The sequence below is a fragment of the Ixodes scapularis genome, unplaced genomic scaffold, assembly GCF_016920785.2.
Source record: "Ixodes scapularis isolate PalLabHiFi unplaced genomic scaffold, ASM1692078v2 PGA_scaffold9__187_contigs__length_104089568, whole genome shotgun sequence".
NCBI lineage: Eukaryota > Metazoa > Arthropoda > Arachnida > Ixodida > Ixodidae > Ixodes > Ixodes scapularis.
Genome location: NW_024609884.1, coordinates 87,983,774 through 88,008,781, shown reverse-complemented (window position 1 = coordinate 88,008,781; position 25,008 = coordinate 87,983,774). Strand labels below are relative to the sequence as shown.

The window sequence follows — 25,008 nt, the reverse complement described above, 5'->3', positions numbered from 1 at the left end:
CGTAGCTTCGGTATAGCCTTTTGTTTATTTGCTTGTGAGGACTCCTAGACTCGTTTTAGCGAGCAACTCGGTGCGCCCAAGATTGCCCAGCTGTTCCTCGAAAGATGCCGAGTACAACTTAAAGCACTGTGGGCTGCTCAAACAAGCCGCTGCGCAACCCGGAGGTGCTTTTTCACAAGTTTCCAACGGATCGGAAATTGTAGAAGGTGTGGGTGAACGCTGTTCGACGAGTGGACTTTGGAAAGCCTTGGACGTCGACCCCCAGATCGAAGCTCTGCTCCGATCATTTTCCGCCGGAGAGTTACGAACGAAACCTACAGGTGTTGGTTGCTTGTGGCCTGTCAGCGAAGGGGTCGAGGCTTAAAAGGATGCCGTGCCGTCGCTCTTTGCCCATCGTACATGTACAGAAAGGTAAACATGATAAAAGTATCCTGATCAATAAATAAAACAGTCATTGTCAAGTGCAGTGTTGAAGATTGAGCACTCACGCTCCATTGAAGGTCTGTTGAATGGGGAATGGTGGGCATGTAGAGTACAACCACTAACTAGCTCCAAACACTGAAGTTCGTAATGAAAACGAAAACAATGTTCTGCTTTGCGTCACTGCTTGTTTACTACGCTATCTCGTGCGTAGTATTCAGGTCCGTAACGACTACTAGCGAACAGCCGGGGCGTGAAGCTCATGCGATATAAACATTCGCCTCCCAATCGTTCGAACCCGTTACGCAGCAGTATTAATTAACATTGCGTTTGTGAATACCACAAGGGACTTTAAAGAAATCGCGAAAGTTCGGATTTGTAAGTTACAACTCTCTAATTTGCCCGAGTTCGGCTGGAGGTAAATATAATATTTAAAAATGCAAAAAAAAAAAAAATTTGCTTTAGTTAAAAGTTACGGAGGAAAACTTAAGATCCTATGTATTCTAATAAAAAAATTGTTGTGGGTGGGGGTGGGAATGCGGAAGGGAAAGAAAGTGTTCTCACCTTGCTAACGTTCTCTGTTTTCCTTTATCACCCACAAAAACTTTTGCTAGCTTTGAGAAGAAAACGACTGCCCAAAGAACTTTTTTTTTTTTTTAGTGCGGCAAGTTTTTTTTTTATTTGTACAAAGATTCACTACCTGGACGAACTTATGTGGTGAATTAGTGTCGTAGCTTTCAAATTCGGCTTTTACGCGCCTGAATAAAAAATAACGAAAAAACAGACGTCTACAGCTTGACACACGTCTGTTCGGTTGTCGCGGAACGCGCCGGAGAGCCTCAAAGCTTCGTGTCTGGGACTGACCCGCAGCACGAAAGCGCCAGCACTGTACGTCACTGGCAGCGCGGCGTAGAGCAACGCCGCTCCATCCACGGAGCCCCGATGACAATTTAGGCCTAGCGACGAGTGCGGGAGACCGCACGCACTCCGACAGCTGCCGAGTACGGCATCGAACGAGTTCACTCGTTTTCCAGTCGCTAGCTTTTTGGTATACAAGCAACGAGTACGGCACGGCATAGCGCACGTGCGGCGGCGGCCGCCGAGTACGCCACCGAACGAGTTGACGGGTTTTCCAGTCGCTAGCTTTTGAATATACGCACTAACTCTTGCTACATAGGCTGGATAACTACCACGTATACAGAATTAAAACAAAATGAGCTTACCTTCTATCTTTAGACGGCTAGCGCAACAGAGGTAGGTGCCGCTTGGACTGCGTACTCGCTGAACGAGAACGATCTTGGCGTCACGTCCACATAGCGGCTGATTTCCAGTGTTGCCGGAACCTCGAGCGGCTAGTTTCGGTTTTGTCGGCCGCGACCCAAACAAAACTTTGAGACGTCGATATCTTTAAAACTACGCACAATAACGAGAAAAAAATTACACCTTGCAATTCAGGGGCGCTAACTGCACTGAAAACAGCCATAATCCCAAAATCGAAAGTATCGACCGGAGTTGCCCTTTAAGGGGGGGCACTATTAAAAAATGTGAGTGTTTGAACCACTTGTCTGATTTAAATGACATTTACAGGGTTTGTTTCTGTTGATGTTAAGAACATTTCTGCCAAATTTTGTTAACTTGGGTGAAGTGCAAAAAAAAAGATAGCAAATGTTCAAAGATCAAAGTGGGCGTGACTGTTTAGGAAAACTATTGTTTTGAAAGTACTTACACTTTTGTCATTTTCGTGCGTTGTATTGCTTGAGGGCAGTTCAGAGCAGATAGCTATGAAGCTATATTTCTATATTATACCATCTTTCATGACCATAAAGCCACATAAACACGAATATTGTTTTTTAGGTTTCCATCCTTTGTCCCAAAATTTAAGCTCTTCAGCATGAAAAATGACAAAAATAAAAAAATACAAGCTCATAGCTATTTCCCCTTAAAATTTCAATTGAGAAAAACTCATAAAAATGAATCCAAGTTATGTAATAACAAAACAATAGTTTTCCTAAAGTGAAATTTATGCCTAAAAAGGAATGGAGAATAATGTGTACAAAGTGCTCCAACCTCTACCTTTCCTTCAGCATCGGCAGTCCAAAAATAATTTATAAAAAATTAACTATGCAGTGTAAACTAATTAAACTTTCGGGGAATACTTTCTAGATGTTGGTGGATTTAAATATGACACTTTTCAAAATCAACTTTTTTGCAGAAATGTTTTTTTTTCTGGGTAGTGTCCCCCCTTAAACTTGCATCCCAGAAGCATACCTTGGCAAAACTCACTCATGAGTGCACTCACCTCCTTCACCCTCACCAATCGGGCGTCAGGTGAGGGCGAGTGAGTTTGTAAGCCTCAAGAACTCATCAGTTTGAGGTTGAGTGAGGTCAGTGAAGGCCATGAGTTTGTTGAGTTCGGTGAGGGGCATGAGTTTTGTAAGGGGTGTGAGTTTATGAGGTCGGTGAGTTCATGAGTTTGGTCAAACTCACTCATGAGTTTGGTGAGGGGCATGAGTTTAAGAGGTCGGTGAGTTCATTTGTTTGGCAAGGCATGAGGTCCCTGAGGGCCATGGTTCTATAAGGGTTTGCGGGGTGACGTTGAGAAAGGATGCGTCATGTGACTTCTCCAGATATTTCTGGAGAAGTTGAGTCAACGCTCGCTTTGCAATGGCGCTGTTAGCTCGTACGGCTGGTTCTCTAAGAGTGATGGGAAAGGAGGAAAAGGCATCGATGAGTCTATCTGCGCTCTTTGGCTTCAACTCGTTTCACAGTGGTTTTGTGTGTTCTTTTGCAGCTGGTCGCTGCTTCATTGCGGGTTGGTGGGAGAGGGGGCAGGGTTCTCCTGGTTGCCTTGCCTGCTCCCGTGTAGACTGCGAGGCACCAATATATGCGCGGTGTTATGTGGTTTTGTGAAGAAGAAAAACAGGTGCTACATTGGTGTGCCCGAAAGCAAAAGTCTTTATTTTGAGCACACCTGTCTTTGGCACGGTCGCTAATACTGAAGCTAATATTAAAACGAAAGCAGGCTGCAAACAGTTGCGATCTGCCTGTATAGTTGTTTGTTCAAGTTCTAGCCTAATGTCCTGTCAAAAAAAAAAAAAAAAAACAGGGCTGTTTTTGCAGTGCTTTGCTGCAGACAGCATCAAAATGCGGTAGCATTTCGACTTTTCATTTGTGAACCATATTTCGTTGATTTTATTGAGACGATCCTCGTTTCCTCGGTTAACCTTTGGTCATTGCAAGCGAGCCCACCTTGCTTCTCTGTGCGTATCAAAATGCTGTTCTTTTGTGAGGCGTTTTGAAGACAATCTCTTTCTTGCGAGGCATTGTGAAGATGGCCAGAACACTTTCACCAAAGGTATATCTTCTGTCATAGAATCAATGAATGAATGAATGGATGATATTCACTGTACCCTTTGTGTTGGGCGTAGCTTGTACCATCTATAGTCGGTGATTAGAGCCCTGCGCGGATAACAATTTAATCATCTGCATCTGATCTGCATCCGCAGATTTCGTATCCGCATCCGATTCGCATCTGCAATGTTCTTAAATAATTGTATCTGCATCCGATCCGCATCTGCAGACTTTATCCACATCGGAACTGCATCCGCGAAATTCGGAAATGTATCCGACTCTCAAGCCGCGCATTCATTTTACATAATAAAATCAAGCATTAATAAACCTTAAAAAAAAAAAATCTGGATGGTATCCTATAAGCCGTCTGCTTACCTTTCCACAAAGAACTCTTCATGTAAGAATACGGTGAAAGTAATTTTATCACATTCTGTTTGATCGTATTTATAAAATAAACTATCATCCCCCCAGAGAGAAGAACACGCTTCCCGGGATGACTGACGCTCCTACATTCTTTGCTTTTTCTAGGGACAGTATTTTTGGCGAGATAGAACATTCTAAAGCAATCTTTAGTGAGAAACAAATCTTCATTGGCGTAAAAAACAATTGTCTCCCCTATTGGCACGTTTAATCTAAGAGAGTAGTTTGCCCCTTCAATACATTCGATGATGCACTTCATAGTATCACTCACTCATTCACTCTACACTGTACGGTCGCACATGTTTATGGGCCGCATCGGCAAAAACGGATCCGGAACCCGCCGATATCCAATCCACATCCGCTGCCCCTGGCATCCGCATCCGATCCGCAATCCACCAAATCTGATTCATTTTTATCCGAATCCGCCACTTTACTGCAAACATCCGCGGATAATCTGCGAATATGCAGGGCTCTGGGAAGGAAACCTCCTCCCATCCCTTTCCACTTTAGCAGAGCCAACGCTGGAGAGAAGGCGACCTCCTCTCCAGCGTTCGCTCTGCTAAAATGGAAAGAGGTGGGAGGAGCTTCGACTTCATTCTTGACCTGTCACCGACTATAGCGTAGTAGCATCTAGCCCCCCCCCCCCCCCCCCCCCCCTCGTTTGATACCGGCACCCATTTGATACGGTACCCTTTTGAGGCAAATCTTTCCTCAGCCCCAAATGGTACCGTCTGCAATTTGTCGATCCCGCAGACGCAAATGACGATCTTTGACACTTTCTTCGGTAGAAACATTTATTCGAGCATGGGAACTACCTATGACGGGTCGGAAGGTCACCGCATATTCAATATGATTCATCGTGGAAGCGAGAGAGCACCTAGCATTCCGTCGCTCATCAAATTTATGGTCAAACAAGGGCAAGCGGTGAACATAATGAAGTACACGCAGACTAGGGCTGGGTATCGATTAAAAATTTTAGCTCAATTAATTGCCACCCCTTAATCAGTTAATTAATCTATTAGTTTTGTTCATTTCCATGCATGGTATTTAAAAAGGTCAAAATTACACTTTTTGCCTTTGCTGAATATGTGATAAATGGTGCAATGTACAATTTCAGTTGTGAATAAACCTCTATGTCTATAGTTGAGGATAATCCTAAGACACTCAGTCTCGCTGACTATTACTTCACCTGCAGAGGCAAAGAGGTTTGTTGATATTCTCCGGCATGGGCGAGCTCCTTTGATCATTCACAATAGTCCCTGCTGCGCTAAACGGACACTCGCACGACGTTCAAGTGGCCAGGGCTCGTATAACATTCTGCACTTATTTGGGGTTACAAATCTCGCCCCACCAGTTTACTTTAGGTCAAAATTATGCATAAAGTTTGCCATTCATACAGGTGTACTCGTCTATGCCTGCATGGTGAAAGCGTTTAATTTTTACAGTCTTTTGGTTAGTCAAAATTTAACCGGTTAAAAATAATTGCAAATAAAGCATTAATTGATTAATCGGTAGGTCAATCAAACAATTGCCCATCCCTAATGCAGACACCTTTTAAATTAAGGATAACAGTGCACACAAACATGCGCTAATAAACAATACAATCAGCAATAGCAATGTGAGGAATTAAAGTTCAAGGAGCAAAATTGTATATTTGGCGTGGGGCCAAGGTGTGCAGTTCTAGATGAGATTAGAAGAATCTCAGGACCTGGCTGACGATCACTCACAGTCCCGCTGCTCTCTTGTAGCTTGTGCTGCGTCCACGTTGGTTATCTCCCCTTTGTCTCCTGGCTACTTCTTGTCCGGCTGCCAATCGTCCCCCATTGACCACACACGTCTCTCGGCTTCCTCTCCCCAGCGACTGTCTTTCTCTTTCTCAAAGATCTCCTCGGCGCTTCCAAGGTCGGAGCCAGTCGGCTTGGGAGTCCTGCGACGCCTCAACCAATTACCACCACCAAGTAATGCTCGGCAAGAGTCCCTGAGAGCAAGACTGCTCTCTCTCTCTCTTCTCATACCCCCCCTTAGTGACGAAGCAGTGGTGTAACCAAACTGCTAACTGTTTTCATCAATCCACCATGCCACTAGCGGTGTGAACAGTCCGCATACCGCTATGCTCAAACCCGTGAACAGTTTAACTGGGCCTGCGAGCAGTTTCACCAAACCGGTGAGCAGTTTCAAACCGGTCCACCATGCTGCTATGTACGGTAAAGAGGTCTGGATACCGCTACATTCAAACCTGTGAACAGTTTGATCAAACCGGTGAGCAGCTTGGTTATACTGTTAAACAAAGGTTTGTACCGGTTACCGGTATGGTTGGAGGGGCACCTGTATGAATCTGTTAGAATTTCAAACAGTTTTTTTCAGTCAAAATTTTCCTCTAGATTATGTCTCTCATTAAATCATCTACCCCATCAATTTTGTGTATGTATTATCTAGTTCTCTAAGCCCCGAGGCCCCCCGTAGTCTACGCCTATAGCCGGAATAGTACAACAACATGGTTTAATAGTAGTCTGCCACCTAATAAACATTCTGTTGCTTTCCAAAAGTTGTTACAGATTATGTGCAAATGTTTGATTTTTTTGTATGATGAATGAATAGTATTGTGCTGCCGCTTTAAGGTCATGCAGTTCCTTTTTTTTTGTGTTTACTGTTTATTGCCACCGTTTACAGCGATAGTGATAAGCGGTTGGCGAATCTTGAGCGATTTCAAAATTAGGTACCGCTGGGAAACAACGAAGTATTGAACATGACAAAAACCCCGAGACTGCAGGTAAACTATGACACGAACATTCAAAGGCCGCAGTTGAGATCTTCTAGTGAAGAAAGGTAAAAAACACAGGCGAGCTGGTGAATGGTATCCATAATAAACCTGAGACGAAGGAAAAATAAAAAAAAAACGGACAGTACAACGAAGTCTCTAACGAAGGAGAGACTTCGTTGTACTCTCCGTTTTTTTATTTTTCCTTCGTCTCAGGTTTATTATAGATCTTCTAGTGTTTGTGCCGTTTAACGAGGTATAATACCTTTTACTTTGCTCAGATAGAAGCTTCGTTGTATATATAGAAAAATATAAACAATTAAAAGGCTCGACGACGTAACGTATTCAGACATGCAGGTTTCTTTCCTTTTCAATGGATTCGAGGAGCCAGTTGAGACAAATAGTGTGAGAAAATAATGGCAACTTGTGCTGACAATCGGGATTTTGAATGCCATCCCGTTCCAACAGCTGGGTGAGAAGGCCGCAGCACGGGGCGCAGATAGACTCGCAGCCCAGCGCTCACGCAGCTCTCGTGGAACTTTCAGAAGCGAAAGAGGAGCAAACAAGGTTGACCCCCCAAGTGCGCTGCGAGTGAGGGCGTTGTAGAAAGGTGTGCCTCAGGATATTTCCCCTGGGAGCTTTAATCGAATAGTTGTCGGAGATCCGTGAAGGGCGCTTACGTGCTGCCTCTCGTGCGTGATAGTCGGGGTCCTGCGCTCTTTGTTGTTCTCGTGCCGCTGCGGCCCTCCGTTTACTTTGCTCAGCGCTCATGTCCGCTTCTTACACGGAGAGAAAATCTTGCGTAGCTGGGTCAAATACTCTACTAGGGAATACTCATCTTACTCCGTGAAAAAAAATAAGGAGGTTAGAAGACATGGAGAGGGCATGACGGAATTTTTTTGAAGCCTACTCATAAAAAAGTAAACATGGAGAATGTAAACATCAACAAGATTTGGTAAACACCAAGAGGCCGAATGACGCAGTTCACGGGTAAACATTTTTTTTTTTTTTTTGCGTTGCGTTTGTTTTGTAGTATCACGAGCAGACGGACATTCAGGGCGGCTGGGCGGCGAAACGAGAATGTGTGGCGTCGCACGTTTCCGTGATGGTGCTTTGCTGTGTGAGCGGCTGCAAACATTGCGCCGGTTGTTCTTCGGCGGGGATTTTGTTTCACCGGTACGGCCCTCGTGAATTACGTTCCGTATTGTGCGGTAACGTGAAAGAATCGGTGATTTTCCGAAGCTCCCTGAACTGAGAAAGGGATGGGGTTCGCTCGTCGGCCACCGTTGCGACAGTGACGACTCCATGGAAGAGGAACCGAGTGTGCCAACTCTGCGATTCTCTGCACTTGAAAGCAGGTGAAAGTGTCGAAGGAAACGTAGAGCCGAACTCCTCCAGTGAAAGTCCGTACGTTGACTTCTATTCCGGATCGCTTCCCTCCTACCCGCAGGTGAAGAAACAACACATCTGGGACGTCCGATTGATGGAGACGGATTTAATTTTTACTGGCAAAAGTACATCGATCGCGAGCACGTGATAGCTCGCTCTGCCCAGTCAGAAGGACGCATGTAGAGTGCTGAAATGCACACGAAAAAAAAAACGAGGAAAACTAAATTACAACAAAGAGGAAGCTGACGCGCAGTCGTCGGCCGGCAATATGTTTCAAGCTGAACTAAGTCGTCAACATGCGCAAAGTGTGAAACCGAGTTACAGATTTCCCTCTAGTCATGATATCTTTGTACAGCCACACGCTTGCTTCGCTCTGATTTAGGAACATCTTATTAGTTCATTCGTATCCATACGTGAGGTCAGACGCAATCGGCGCTCGATGTCTTCTTTCAGTTGCATGTGCACAAACGCGAGCACCGGCAATCGTGGATATTCAGCGAGTGTCCATCAGGGGCGATCAGAGCCGAACGCCACGCATGCTCGCGCTCGTCGAGCGCCGCGAGCATCAACAACCGCCAGCATCACGGGAAGGGTCCGTTTGGTGAGGAGGTTTCTTTTGCTTTGGCACGGGCTAGGAGGTTAGAAGACTTTGCGTGATTGATTGTAGACTGACAAGTGCTGATTGTTGGGCGAGTTGGTATTGTACGTGAGAAGACAGCGAGTGCACTGTTCTAACTGCGACAACTTCTTGGTCGGCATGGCGAATCTTACACCGTGCAAGAGAGCTTCCTGAAACAACCTGCAGACAGAGAGGTTCCAGAAGCGAGCGAGGCCGAGAAAGAGGGAGCCCTATAGCGCGCCTTGCAGCAGATGACTCGCTTGTGCGAGGGCAACGTCTTAGGAATCTTTTCAATCCCAACGAACGAACGAAGGGTAGGCGAGGGGTTACGGCGATCGGATCCTGGCGGCGATGACATAGCTATTGCCTACGGATCCCGCCGTATTTCGCCCGTAAGGGGCACTGGAACAGCTACCGCTGTAAGAACAGAGACTGGTAGCTTAACTTCGGGCTCGTCATATCTTCAGTAAAACTGGTTCTTTTTCTTCTTGGCCCACGGTGTTGGGCGGGTCGATGGTCGATGAGGCCTTGCGTGGTGCCGAGTCGGAAGACTGCGACGGAGGCTTTGTAGGACTCCAGTGCCAAACTGTTTATTTACGCTATAATACACGAAAAGTTTTCTACAAACCGTGTACACAATTTCTTAAGCACAAAGTACGGGATTCGAATCCCGTACAAAACGGAAAACGAGGATCCTGGTTTGACCCGTTTCGCGGGGTCAAGTTCCCAGCCAAAAATCGCCCTCTCTCGCCCGGGCTTTTGAGGGCACCAGCCTCCTTGCCCTCGGGTAGGAGGTTGATGCCCTCCTGGCCGAGGGCTGTTTGCGTCACGTGACACAAACGTATGTCAGCATTGGCATCCGTCAGGCCCGCAACGGACCCCGGTGGAGAGCTCCGACAAGAACCGTAAGGTCTGCCGTGCAGCGAGTCCTCGCGAACCCGGCGCCTCTGCCAAAACCCGATCCTCTTCGGGGTGCTCGGCGGAGTGTAACGACCCCCGCCACTCGCGAGGCCGGTGGAAACTTCACGGGGAAAGATCCTTCTCCCAACAGGCAAGGCAAAAAACAAAACGAATTTTGTCCCCCTAAACCCCGAAGGCGCGACCATCCTTATATCGCCAATCGGTTTGTTCATTTTGAGGAAGGAACCTCGCGGAAACTTCGGTGTCGGCTGCCGCTGAGGCTCCCAGGAGTGTTCTTGTTCGAGTTGTTCCACTTGGATCTAATTCGTGTGCTGTCTGGGTTCAATTGTAATTTCATCATACCTTTTTTTTAGTTAGCTTTTTTGAAATACGAAGACAGGAGTAATTTTGTGAGAAAATTGTTTTGCGTATATCGAAGGGTTCAGAATACAAAGGAATATCGCGACACCCACTATAAAGTGGAAATTCAGTTTTTAATCATCAAACTATTTTTTTTTCCTTTCTGTTTGCGCCGATTTGCGTCACGATGCTCGGTCCGCTAGTCTGTCCTATTTGCTAGCCTTGCGCAAATAGGTAGCTTTCCTCGAAAACGAAACTAGCGAGTCGGTTCCGGCTACATTGCGGGAGGGAGGGGGGCGATGGAGTCGGGCGATGGAGTCGTTACAGTGAGCGTTTTCAAGTATTCGAAACTTTCAGATACCGAAGGGAATAACTTTATTTTGAACACCTTTGCGCTCGGGCCTTTGTCTCTCTGGTCGGGTTGGCTCCGTTGAGTGCGCTTCCTCTCTGGTACCGCTGCCCTGCAGGGAAGAGACATTTGCAGAGCGGCCGTTCTCGGGGAAGCCAAATAAGCGCCACGAGCTCTTGATACGGGACTGGTGCGCGCATGCATCGGGTCTTTAGAAATATTTCAAATTAAAAATACGAATGTGCCAATTCCTTTTAATTCGAAAGCATTAACTGTCCCATGGAGCGAACCTGCGTTATCAGCTCTTGAAGCCGCGCCAAAGGGCACCTAAATTGTCCTGTTCCATAAAGCGAAGCCTGTAGTCTGTAGCAGAGAATTGATTAATAAGCTCCCGTTGGCTGGCCCGCGGCAGAGTTCCAAGGAACGCCACTCCACTGCCATGGCGCTGCGGCCCCCGCCTAGAGGAGCAGAAGCGGCCGCGGCGCGAAGAACGACATTCATGCTTCGCAATCAGATGTCGTAAAAAATGCTAAGCTCGGAATTTTGATTTTTTTTTTACTCCAAATTGTATTAGTTTGACGTATACTCAAATATATAGGACATCCCGAGGCGCGCGAATTCTTTCCATATAGCGCCATCGACTTGTTCTGCTAGAGTTTGGCTGCAGTTTTAAGGCCGGTTCGCACAGTTGGGACTGCTTAGGACCGTGTGCCTTAAAACCTTTTCGGCTTTCTTAGGACGAGAGAAGACACTATGGGGTAGCCGTGGAACGCTTTCAATGTCTGCATATATCGCCTTGTTTTGCACCCGTCGTTCTTTGCTTATCGTCTTGAAAAACTTTTGGCGATGTTATAAACGACCATTTGTCATAGATAACAGGTACATCTGATCTCGCTAATTCCGCGGAACCTTTGTTTTAGTGAAATAAAGTTCCAGGGTCACCTCATTGATGGCTGCTAGTGTGTTCTCTCGTCCTAAGATACTTTAAGAGGTTTTAAGGCACAAGGTCCTCAGAAAACGCAAGTGTGTGAACGGGCCGTAAGGGCTGGGATCCCGGAGGAAAATGGAGCGGAAGCAGTACGAAATGTGTAACACACGTACTGCAGACGACGATTCGCGTAAAAAAGTGATGAATTCAGAAGAGCAAAATTCTAAACACGCCCCAACAGGAATCGAACCCGCAACCTCACAATAGTGAGCTCGACATTGTACCACTGCGCAAATTAGTGGGCAAACGCGAAGCTGGCTGGCTTTGACTTTACGAGTGTTGTGCCATGCGCTCAACAAAAGTGTCCAAGTTAAGACACAAATCTTGAAAATGTATTTAGAGTAGTATTCAAGTTACTTATACTTGGAACATTCTTGAGTAGAGTACAAATGATTTGAAAAAGTAATCGAATTACTTTCAAAGATACTTGACAAGTAGCATTAAAAACGAGCGTGTTGGTAAATATACTTAAACGACCGGAAAAAATAAACACAAATTTGGGACGAATTTGTGTTTAATCTTTCCGGTTGTTTAAGACAAGTAGTTTGCAAGCTGGTAATATAAGAATTAAAAATAAAAAGGGGGTGCTTTACTTGTGATGACTTGGCTGAAAATCACATTCAGCTGCGATCTTTGGCTTTCAAGAAGCGCTTTAGCAGCTGCGATCGAAGTTTACTTTGAAATAATTCGGGTTATGCAACACAATGGCTGCCTTAAAGATTTTAGGAACGAAGGGGGCTCACGAATTGTAGACATGACACCTGGTGTGCTTTTGTTTGGCGGTGGGCTCGGCTCATGACGCATTCCTCAATAAGTTTGCAAAGTGCCTTGCCGCGCTTCGGGGGACATGACACGTAGTCCGGCCTTGCATATGCCGAACAGCCGAACTAGAAGTCGATCAGGCGGCCAGACTTGATAATTTTAGTATGAGTGAACCGCAAACGTGCTCACTCAGGAGACGCATCTGCTCGAGGACAGCAGCCTCTGTCGCTGATCAACAACCAAGAGCGAGTACTTTGTTCCCTCAGTCAAGGTCAAGAGAGAAACACTGGTATCCCAAGGGAGTGTCCTCGAGACCGCTTCTAACGCCCATCCCTTTGCCCCCCTTCCGCATCAGCTCAAACCATTCTTGATACATTGAGGTTAAGATTCCAGAATCCAAATCCACCAGTTCAGAAAGAACTGACTTCAGCTGTCGGAAAACTGGGTTCGAGGATTGTGAGAGCAAAACAATGCGCGCATTCGGAAGGAAATGGAAGAAACGCTTTTGAACGAGCTTGGGAGCAAAAGCTAAGCCACAGTAGGCACTCACGGGGCTTTGGGGAAGTCCAATCTAGGTCACGGATCTAGCTTCCTTGGCCGAGGGAGTGTCTGCGCTCGCGCATTTTCATGCCAGAACCTCCTGAACTGGCGATTTTCGAAAATGGCCCATTGGAACCGTACCGAGCGTTGGCGTCACAATCGTCCGCTGACGAAATCACTCTAGCTTCAGACGAAAAAAAAAAAAAGAAAAGGGGGGGGGGGGGGGTCTGGGTGTAAAATCTGGATGACGTCGCCAGAGCTCCAAGCGTGACGTGCCTTTCAAAAACAACGTTAGAAGAAGAAAAAAAAAAAAAAAAAAAGGGCGGGCGTATTTGGGGTTGTTTGGTTCAGGAGGTTCTGGTGTGAAAATACGTAAACATGTGCTCAAGCGAACGCGGGCACTCCCTCGACCACGGAAGTAAGATCACGTCAGACCGCGGTGGTGGCGCGTCGGGCGCACTTCCGGTCTGGAGCTGTGATCCGTGGAGGGAAGTCATCATGCGGAACGGGGATTCCTGTGTTGTTTTGGAAGAAGCCAGACTAAAGCCTGCCTTCTCGCCAAAACGCCGCGACTGAGGCTGTGCAAAACGAGCCGGGAAAGGTGTGAACATGAGGTTTCATGTGCTTTCTGCCTGCTCGGTTCGTCCGAAAACGTGGATAGGCGCCGTGGAAAAGGAAAACCAAACACCGTCCAATGCCGCCTAGATAACGAGGCCTAAGCGCTGAATTTTCCTTCTTCACTAAAGAATCCTTTGACCGCAGATCGGAGACGACTACGGCGTAAGCGTTCAGCTAGGATTCGTGTTCTCGCTGATTGGACGACACCTATAGCCGAACGCTGACACCGTAGTCGTGTCCAATCTCTGGCTGACGGTGGCCTTCTTTACTGACGCTGGAAAATTCAGCACTTGGGCGTTTTTATCTAGGAGGTGTTGCACCGTCGGACCACGATTGCTTGTGCGGAAAGCACTTTCGTTTTAATTCACGGATACTTGTGGTCGTCAAATTTATTTGTTTTGTTCCAACATTAAAACGCGGAAAAACCTTGAAGTTGTCCGGACCACCCGCGGACAACGTTGAGTGCGTCTTCACGTTCAAACGGCCGTCTGATCGTTCAAACTGGCGTCTGCTCGTTCAAACGACAGCGGCCAGTAGATCATACGTTACGATCAGAAGTAAGCGCAGGCCTCAAAAGACTGCAGGACCTAAGCGAGCAAAAAACACGGACGAGGAAGAGATACACCACAAATTGCGCCAGTTCGTTTTGTCTCTCCTCGTCCGTGTCTTTTTTTTTTTTTTTTTTGCGTTTTTAAGTTTTAGATTATAATGAACCAATCAGCCGAATCCCAAGTATTAGCTCAAAAGACTTTACAGTTTGAAGGTTGTTCGGGGTAAGTAGGCTCGGTGTAAACGGATACAAGGGGATGTTGATCAGTGTTACTAGTGGCCGGCCATTTACCGACTTGTTGTTATGCCCGATTCACTTGGTCCGATTCTTCTCGCGATTTTCAGTATCCACGTCGAGCATCTCAGCTACCGTCCACACTTTGGCAGCCCGAGCGACGTCGCGACTGAAAATTTCGAGCAGAATCTCATCATGTGAATCAGGCTTTAGCGTCCATTCCGCTGCGTTCACGCCGGATGAATCCCGGCAAGTCCCATTACTTACACGGAGTTTGCCGGTGTAACGGGACTCGTTAATTTCGCTCAGGCCACTGAATGTAGTCAGACATTGCTAGGAGGACGTAGAATCAACAATTCCAACGCGAAAAAGAGCACGGGGACTCACACCGACGCCGACAACATCCCATTCCAATGATGTTTGTTAATATGGGACGCGGTGGCTTCTTGCTCACGCCTCATCGCGCATGCGCGGCGCCGGTGACGCTCCGGTTTGTTTGTAAATGAGCTTGCACTGACGTCACTTGGTCAGACATGATGGGGGAGGCTAGCTTCTGACCACCATAAGGTCACGGCTGGAGTTTGCCAGTAGCGCTTGATGATGTAGGTTCGGCCCTGGAAGGAGGCGCAGTGCAGCTGGCGATACCCCATGCTGTTCCTATGGAAACATTGAAGTCGCGCAACTCCTAACATGCCTAGATTCTTTTCCTTTTCATTGGAAAGTCGCACGCCTTCCAAGGAGCTCACATCGTCTCTACATTTTTTTTTTTTTTTTTGCCCTCCTTTATCTCTGTGTCCCCTACGCTCACAAATGCAACTCATTCAAGAGTTGTGTGATTCGAAAATTTGAAGAAAGCTTAGCTGCCAAAACAAAACGCAGCAAATGAAAAAATAAATAAATAAACGCGCACTGTTTTTGAAAAGCTTGAAAGAAATTTTGGGCGCGCGTACGTTTTCAGTAACTACGTGGGATCCCGTGAAAAACGCCCGTATTCTGATTAACTCGAGGCCACGAGACGACAGACACGCGCAATCTAACAACGAATGACAACAGTGCTCGAGATCTCGTTCGTTCACTCTTATCAATGTAAACGCCAGAAGTGTAGTAAATAAAACTGCTGAACTAGAACACATGTTATTGTCCGATGATCCTGATATAGTTGTATTAACAGAAACGTGGTTGCACGATAATATTACCGATAACGAAATCATTCCACCAACACATCAAATTTTCCGAAAAGACCGGGATACGAGAGGGGGAGGAGTGGCAATAGTTCTTAAAAATAATATCGATGCAACATTAATTCACGATACCTTAAGCATCGAATCGATCTGGGTCAAGCTGCGTATTCATAATAGTCTGATTCTCCTCGGGGCGATCTACCGACCGCCACATGCTTCTGAAAGCGTATTAGAAAAACTATACGACTTTGTAAATCTGCAAAGACGACGTTTTTCAAACATTGTAATCGCAGGTGATTTTAACCTTCCCAACATCAACTGGGAAAATTTAACACCTTTAAACTTTAATTGCAAGCACTCAGAACTTTTGGTTAATATGGCTTTTGATAATGATTTGACGCAAATTGTTACATGTCCCACCAGAATTTCAAGTACAACCAATAATATCCTTGATCTCGTATTTATATCTCAGGAGTTAATGGGTAAAGCGTTCACTTGCCAAGTTAGAGAAGGAATATCTGACCACCATTTGGTTTGGTGTAAATGTGCCGGAGAACTTCATACTAAAAAAGCAGACCGATTGATCAAAGTGCCTGATTACACTAGAGCGCTAGACGAAAGCATTTTAGATCACCTTGAGTTATCATTTGACAGTTTTTGTGAACAAAGTGAACGTGCATTAGATATTAACGATATGTGGCTGTCATTTAAGAATTCCGTTCTGTACTGTATAGAAAGGTTTATACCGACACGTTGCAAACGAATACGAAAAAATAATCCTTGGATTACTCGGGAGGTTTTGCATCTCAAACGTAAAATAAACAGAATTAGAATTAAAAACCAAAGAACAGACAAACCTAGTATAACACAATTTCGAAAGCAGTTAAGGTCAATGATTCAGGAGTCAAAACGATATTTCCATAATGTGACCTTAGATAAATTTTTGGTATCCGATCCTATTAAATTTTGGCGATATATGATCAAATCAAAACAGCCAATTAATACCATAACACAGAACGGAACAGAAATTGATGATCCATTCGAAATTGCCAGCTCATTCAACGAATACTTCACATCCGTGTATACCACGGATAATAACCAGAATCCAACTATAGAATTCTCACCGAAAAGCATTCAGAGTGTTACCATATTAAACAAGGCATTTTTGCAGCATTGCTTAACCTTGATACTAAAAAAATCTGTAGGACCAGACATGATTCCAAACATTTTTTTGAGACGGTATGCGGAATCCTGCTCAAATTTCTTGCTTGTAATTTTTAATAAGTCAATTGAATTAGGGCAAATCCTCGACGATTGGAAAACTGCTAAAATAGTTCCAATATTCAAAGCAGGAGATTCCCATCATGTTAATAACTACCGCCCAGTATCAATTTTGAGCAGCTGTGCAAAATTGATTGAGCATATTTTGTTTAAACATATTGTCTCTTTTTTTGAAGAGAATAACTTTTTCAATAAAGATCAACACGGTTTTAGACGTAATTTATCTACAGTTACGCAACTGGTGCTCACTGTGAATGATTTCGAACAGTCAAATGACTCCGGATATCAGACGGACGTAATTTTTATAGATTTTGCAAAAGCGTTTGACCGCGTGCCTCACGGAAAACTACTCTTCAAACTGAGATCCTTATTAAACAATGAACAGATATTAAAATGGTTAGAAGCCTATTTAAATAACAGAAAACAGTTTGTACAAATACAGGATTCCCGCTCATCCACATCAAAAGTAGAATCTGGAGTTCTTCAGGGATCAGTTCTGGCACCCCTGCTTTTTCTAATTTTTATAAATGACATTACAGTGGACAGATCTGTTCAGATTCGCTTATTTGCCGATGATTGTATAATTTATAAGCAAGTCAAATGCTCAAATGACCAAGTAGTCTTAAACAAGAGTTTAGAAATGATCTCAGAATGGTGTGATGATTGGCAAATGTCTCTAAATAAACAAAATTGTGCACATATGACGATAACTAGGAAAAAAAAAACCAATGAATTTTAATTATACTCTTCAAGGAACCGCTTTAAATACCGTATGTGAATACAAATACCTAGGATTAATCATAACTTCAGATCTGCGTTGGAACTCACATATTGACTTTATCTCCCGAAAAGCAATGAATAAATTATGGGCATTAAAAAAGAAACTGAAGGACTGCTCGAGCAAAACGAAACTAATGGCGTACAAAACGTTTGTTAGATCTATACTCGAGTATGCCGATGTTGTGTGGGATCCTTACACAAAATGTAATACTAACAAATTAGAAAGAATTCAGAAGAAGGCATTAAGATTTATATTTAACAAGTGTGGCAGAAACACCTCGATTTCGGAGCTTTATGTACAGGCCGGCCTTCCGCTTTTAGAAAAACGTAGAAAGATCAATCGACTGAAATTTATTTTTAATCTAATAAATGGGAACTACAACTTGGATTATCTAGATTACTTTCACTTGAACACATCTAGGTTCACAAGAAATAAACACAGTAAATCAATCACTGAAATAAAGTGCAGGACCGACTGTTACAAATACTCTTATTTTCCTCGTACTATCCATGCCTGGAATGCGTTACCCGAACAAATCGTCTCTTCAAATTGTCTAACGTTGTTTCTAACATTGATAAACGAATTACCAGAGTTTTGAGGTTTCAGGCCTTGATACCCCTCAAACGAATATTTTTCTGCTCTTTGTGTGTTCGTGATCATATATATATATAATGTTTTTGTTTGTTTGTTTTGCTGCGCTGCCACACTCTGTGCTTGCTTTTTTCGTAAAACTTGATCCATGTATCCCTCCTACCTTGGCCGCCCCACGGCGGCCGGTAGTATAAATAAATAAATAAATAAATAATAATAATAACTACATCTCCCACTCTCTTGGAAGATGTAAAAAAAAAAAAAAAAAAAGCTTACATATTTTTTTTATAAAGGGAGGAACGCTTTTGTCCCCTATGTGCTTTTAGGAACGGAGCCTACGTTCGTCCCTGCAAACGGGAGAGCCTCCCTCGTCTGCATGGCAACAGGGCGGCTCCGAATCGAGGAACCGGGCTCAGTTTATCGGTCGCGGTACGCTGCCGCGATTCAGCAGGAAGGATATAGAAGAGCTTTCAGACGGGCAAATACCCCGCAACGCTGGTGGGCCCCCAGTGCCTCCTTAGGAGCGTTTCTAGAAAAGCGCTCAGTGGATTCGCACCCGTTCAAACAAGCTGCTGCTTTCGAGCGTTTCATAAGCCGCATTTATTGCCGAAGCCGGTATGTCGGGCAGGTGGGGAAATTTACGTTTTGAATTTGGTTACGCAGTTTTCACGTTGTCAACACTTCCATACTCTATCAGTCGGGAAGTGTCAGGCCGACAACAGCATTTATTCAGTAAGACGTTAGTTATATAGGGGGTGGGCGCCGCTGGTACAGATAGCAGCGCGCCTCGTGTGATCTATTAAGAGGGCTGACAGTGCAGGTTACAATCGTGCATGGTTTGCACGATACATCCTTCTCTGTTACACAAGCAATACAATTAACAGTTCAAATGGTAGATGCGATGCACTTGGTTGAGATTGCTGTCATAGTGCAGCCGGCCCTGGTTGTCGGGTCTGCCGTCTAGGTCGCCTCGGGGCCGGCACCTGAGGGGGGTTTTCTGAGCGCGGCGTTGGCGGTCTTGAGGGAGGGGAGGATGCTTTGTCGCTGCCACGCTGGAACCCTCGCTGTCTGAGTCACTCCTTTCAGCGGGCTCTTGCTGAAATGGCTCACGTGTTGCCAGAAGATGATGAAGATGAAAATGAACATGGTTCCACTGAGAAACTTGCTGAGCGACATCGATAACCTCTAAATCAACTTTTTTGAGAAAGCTACAAGGCAGGTGCTGCATTTTACGGCGTTCCGTAAAAACGCTCAATTTGGACGCATTTCTAAGTTACGGGTTCTTATCGGAACGCATCTCTGCGTCCGCGGCCCTGCTCTCCAGTAGCCGAGCCGCGCAACACACGTACTCCATGAACCCCCCCCCCCCCCCCCCCCCCCCCCCCCCCCCCCCCCCCCGATTCTACGAGGCAGGCGAGACGGTGGCTTCGCGCTGCTGCCTCCGGGGAGCGGGTCAGGGGGCGCAAAGATGCGCTCCGGTAAAAAACCGAAGCCTAAAAACTCGACCGAACTCGGCGTTTTTTTTTTTTTTTTTTTCAAAACGCTTTAAAATGTTGCTTTTGCCTTGTAGCTTTCTAAAAAAGAGTCGATTTGGAGGTTTTTGATGACGCTCAGCAAGTTTCTCAGTGGAACCATGTTTATTTGCGCTAATTAAAGAACAAATTAGTACATTTTAGCTAGTTATGTTGCTAAAATTAGTATGTTTTTTGCAATCCTTGACGTCCGCCAAGGCTCCCACAAAGTTTTTTTGTTTTTTTTTTTTAAATCTTTAACAATATATTTTTAGGCATTTTTGAAAGCTTTCGCAGAAACACCCTGTAGACTACTACGTCACCAGCGTTTTCTTTTCCTTTCCTTCTCGTCCACTAGCCGACTAAATAAATAATCCGGCTGTATAGCACGAAGCAAATTTACCTGGCACCATCTGGACATTTCGAGTTTATTTAGCTTTGCGCTAACATTCCAAACTCCGAATAAATATACGTACATGACCGGCATGCTTCCTTTCTGCGATATTTCAAGCCTGTTCCACCCTAACCCCGAGAGTGCAATCGCTTTCTGGGAAGGGCCAACAGGGCACTGCAGGAGGCAGTTACGTTGACCGCGATGCAATAGGAGCTACGGTTCCGACCAATATTCCAACATGACTGTCCGCAGGCCGATCGCTTGTACCGTAAAGGAGAATGTCTTCTGCAACGATAAGTCATCTCATCTTGTTGCTCCACTCGTACCCGAAACAGATGGCGACACGGGCGACGATTTGAGTATTCGTTCACAATGCACAACACTGCCATTGCGATGTTGGTGACACCTTAAAAACACAAAACCACGGTGATCGTTGGTTGGCTCTTGGTAACAGGAAACAAAATCGAACGTAGCACAGAAGACGCGCTGCCACACGGCAGCAGAATCAGCCGGTTTTGGTCGCGACGTTGCCATTACGGCGGGCGCAACGTTTACACGTTGAGACTCCCTTTCCGGAGGTGCAATGGGGGACAGCGGGGCATGGGCCGCTGGCGGGGCGCCGCGATGCGGCATGTACGAATGGGCCAGGTGGGTTAATATTTTTAATGAACCATCCGTAGACTGTCGCCGCTAACCGGCGTAAATGGGGTCCCGCCGTCCCCCACTGCGCCTCCCAAGAGGGCGACCCATAAACGTTGACCAGGCCACGGGGACGGCATGACGTCAGCCACGTAGCTTTGCCAGTCTATTCTCCCGTGTCGCTCGCCTCTCTCTCATCCTCCTTGCCGATTTCCTTTTCAAACATAACCACACGGGACCACTGAATGGAACATGGTTAAGACTACGAACTGGGTGGCACCGTGTTCCACCTTGGTTCTGTTCATATCGTGGCAGCTCACTGCGCCTGCTGCCTTTTATTTGGTCGTGTGACAATAAATTCGAGAAGTTATTTTTTTACACTCCGTTACCAACGTGCAAGTGGATACGAGCGTTTTAACTATTGCGTAAACTTCATTCAGCTTCATAGATGTGTTTTGCATCGAAAGAAATTTACTTGCGAATTTTGACAGCGATTACTTTGTGCACGCCCGTGCGAAATATTTTGTGGAGCGTTCACACAATCGAGTTCACAATACGGTTGGGGGTATTTTCGGTATGCACCGCAACCAACATTGAACCGTGCAGTTAAGCTTGACTGTTTTTTTTTTTTTTTATATGTATTGCGACCAACTTTGAATCAAGCCAATTTGAAATGAACCCGCGTATTTTTCAACGGGACGTGCCAGATGATCTTCGTTGGTTTGGCGTATAAAACCCTGAGATCTGAAGATTTGCCTCGCTTTACCTTAGTCCAGAGCGCAGCCAACGCTACGGGCTGATGAAGCCCCTGAAGCAGCGCCAAGAGCGCGATCCAGGGGCACACCTGGCAGGACTATCCAAGTCATCAGTTTGAAGCGAACGAAACTCCACTTCGATGAAGTCCACTTACTGTTGCAACTAAGGGCCGAAATCCGTCGTTTGAGCAGTTCGGTGGCTCTCGGAAATCTACGAAAACCGCTTATAAGTTCACGTTACTGCGAAGTTCAGGGCGTAATCCAACGGGGGCGTGTGAACGAAACTCGCCGCGGAAGGTTTGTGCAGCCGTTCACACTGCAAGGCCCCATCTTGGTGTCGGCAACGCCATACACTTTCGGTTCCTCAAACTGCTGAGCGGCTCGGCTCGTCCTCTCGTCGTGGTGTATCGTCCGCCCATCATGGCCTCGCACGTCTCGCCGGTCTTGCCTTCACGCTGCTCTCTTTATAAACCTAGCAGACGGAGCGAGCACCGCGTCCGCTCGTCGGGTTTTGTTTGGTAAAAGACGCACGACGGACCGCGACGAGCTGATCGCGCTGTCCGTCGTCTGCTCCTCGAGGCCGTCGGGGCCTCGTCGCCTCAGTCTCGCCCTCCTCGCCTTCTCTGCATTCGCGTAAACCCTACAGGGCGGAAGCGAGCTCAATGCTACGGCCGCAAGGAGGGCGACAGAGAAGTGGGAAAGGGCTACAGGCGCTTCCTCCTTGCTGGTGCGTTCGAAAGAGTGAAAGTCCCGGACCAGAGGCTTGGCCTGTGCTGGGCGTATGCATTACCCGAACTTCCTTCGCGCTTGCTTCTCTGTTTTAAACTCTCTAACTTAATTAGAGCCACGTACTTCGATGGTGACAGTCCCCTGTTCACCGGGACACCATTGTTCGGTTATAGGGTGCACGAATAACGACAGAAAGCGTCGAATGCTGTCCGAGCACCTGTGTAGCTTGCGCGGAATCCGGCAAGTGAAGCTGCAATATCTTTAATCTCCATCGCTTTCCACATGACCCCGATCTTCGGCGGCAGTGGGTTGCGTCCGTAATCCGAAAAGACTTTTCCCCAACGCTATCCTGTCGACTACGCTCGGAACAGTTTGTGAATGGAGAAAGCACCGAACGCTGTACTGCCGGTGAACATGGGGTACGCTCGCAAGGTGCGCGCAAGTTTTCTCTTAATACTTGCTATTTCAGCTTGCAACTTTTTGTAACTGAATTTGTCTTAATATTGATATTTTCAAGTCGTGACACTGACTAGATTTTATCATCTACAACACTTAGTTGAAGGCTCGTTTCCGCCGCCGAGTGTGATTAGGAATTGTCGAAAAGTTAGTTCTATCGGTTTTCCTGAATCGCGATCTCCTGCGCGATACCAGAGAGCCGTGAATCTATGTCGACCGTATACAACGCGACTCGATTATTTTTATTTAAAAAAAAAAATTAGTACATAATGCAGATGAAAAGAAACCTTCAATTTCTGTTGCTGAAAGTTGAAACATGCTCATGCATCGATTGCGAATCGTTGAATCATTGATCGACTCGCTCCGGCAATAGGCCCATCTCGATTTTGCTGTTTTCAGTTTTCAGACACACTCGTCGGCACCGGATCCTCAAGTAAAACGTTTATAAGCAGCATCAAGCCGGAGTGAGCTGCCTTTTTTTTCAAGATCGTTCATTGTAACGAGACGTGACGTAATTTGTGAATGAAAGAGTATGTTAACGATGATTTATGACTAAAACAAACTTCTTTGTGAGCTAAGAAAGCAGACATCTGTCGAGGTGTGCCGTGTAGCAGGGCCGTAACCAGGGGGGGGGTTAGGGGGTTCTGACCCCCCCCCGAAATTTTTTTCTGGGTACGGCCCTGGTCGGTGCACTTGCAGCCAGCCGATTTTAATCTCCACCTCTGCGCACGCGCAGTGGCACCGGTCGGCTACCGGGTACCAAACCGGGACCGGTTCTTCGGTTTGCTATAACTCTCCATTATATGCCACCGATGCACATGATTCATAGGCGAAAATAAGACAAAATGGCCGCCGTTGTCCCCGAAAACCCCCCCCGAAATTTTTTTCTGGGTACGGCCCTGCCGTGTAGGAAAAGATTTTCCTGTCGACTAAGCACTAGGTGCGGACTATCTAAGCAAACACTTTTTTTTTTGTTTTCTTAAATATGTTTTTTTGACAAATAAAATGAAAAGGTCCCAAAGGGGGCCGGCCGGAGGAAAAACTTCTTTTCCGTCCGTGCACGGCATCTGCTGTGTCCTGTTTGGACACTGCTGTCCGGGGGAATTCAATCAACAATCAGAGTAGCACAGGGGAATCTGTTCGCTACGGAGGCTTCTTCTTCACTCGCGAGGAATGAAGGGCACGAAAAGAAGTCATTAGGCCCGCTTCAGACGGGGCAACTTTCTTAGCGATTTCGGGGTTGCTAGTGGGTTGTTCCCTAGCTTTCCCTAGATCTACACGAATTGGTGAGATCCAGTCCGACTCGACACGACCGAGCAACTCGGAGCAACTCGAAGTCGTTCGAAGCGGCAGCAGCCAATCATGGACGCGATATTTTCACGCGCCGGTGATGATGACTACTAAAGACACTCCTCTGGTTTGAAATTGATCGTTTTTGGAAATAAACCGTTTCAGAAAGTGTGTTAGCATTCTCAACGCCATTAAGGGTACAAGAACACGTTTATAGCGCGTAAATGTGTGTATAAATAGTGCAGAAAAAAATTATGATGATGGTGGTGGCAAATTGCAGCAATTGGTTGCTGCGTGTGAACGCGGGCTGCCCGTGTTGCTTGTGTTGTGACGTCAAGTTGCTGGGAGAAGTTGCCCCGTCTGAAGTGAGCCTTACAGCTCCAGAATGACTTCGCACTTTTGCCAAGAATCGCCCAAGTATCACTGAGGCGTTTCAGTTTTGCGAGCATTGGCACAACGTTGAAAGAATTTGCAGCTTCCATTCCTTACATTGCTTGTCTTGGCACAAGTGAGAGAAAACGTACGCCACCTTCCCCGGAAATCCTGCGATTTCGCTAATTAATTGCAAAGGAAAAAACACATTTTTCCCCCCGATCTTTACCCGCGTGTGGCGGTCATCGGAACTACAGTGTGGCGTCATTCGGAGTACAGAAGTTTTCGTGGCGCCATCTGTCGGATATGAGAAAAACCATTCTCTCTCCGTCGCTACCGTCTCCACAGTTTTCGTGGCGAACCGTCTTTTGTCTCGACCGCTCGCCGCGACCTTCAACAATGCTGCGGACGCGGTGCTCTATTGTAGCCGGACCTTTAAACAATCGCGGAGAGGCGGGGGCCCCTGAAAATGGAACCGAACACTCAGAGTGATGTCACTGCGCACCTCACTCGAAAGACGATGTAAGTTAGCCCCGACCTTCGATTTTTTTTTTCTTTTTCAATTTGCTCACGCAGGAAAATAAATGATTTTCTCTTCACTGTAGAAATTTCCGCAATTAATTAATTGACCAAAGTACGACAATCGCTGCCCTTTAAAAGGAACGATATTTGAGCTTCTGCCCTTATGTTTTTACCTCATTAGTGTATCGGTTTACTCAAAGAACAAGTAGTAGTCTCAAAATATTAGCTTATCCTATTTTCATTTGGTC

The 25,008-nt window shown here is 46.0% G+C and overlaps 1 protein-coding gene across 2 annotated transcripts in view; it reads left to right on the top strand.

The window, feature by feature from the left end:
- The window catches only part of LOC115328030 (vesicle transport protein SEC20), a 97,564-nt gene that overhangs the window by 16,939 nt on the left and 55,617 nt on the right, over window positions 1–25,008 (top strand). The window contains exon 6 of one of the 2 annotated variants that reach the window (XM_040205318.3): window positions 6,074–6,606. The exons of the other annotated variant lie outside the window; for it this stretch is intronic. Coding sequence (XP_040061252.1) covers window positions 6,074–6,153 — 80 coding nt within the window. The 3' untranslated portion in view covers window positions 6,154–6,606. Of the gene's footprint in view, window positions 1–6,073; window positions 6,607–25,008 lie in introns of those variants that run through there. 2 annotated transcript variants of the gene reach the window in all.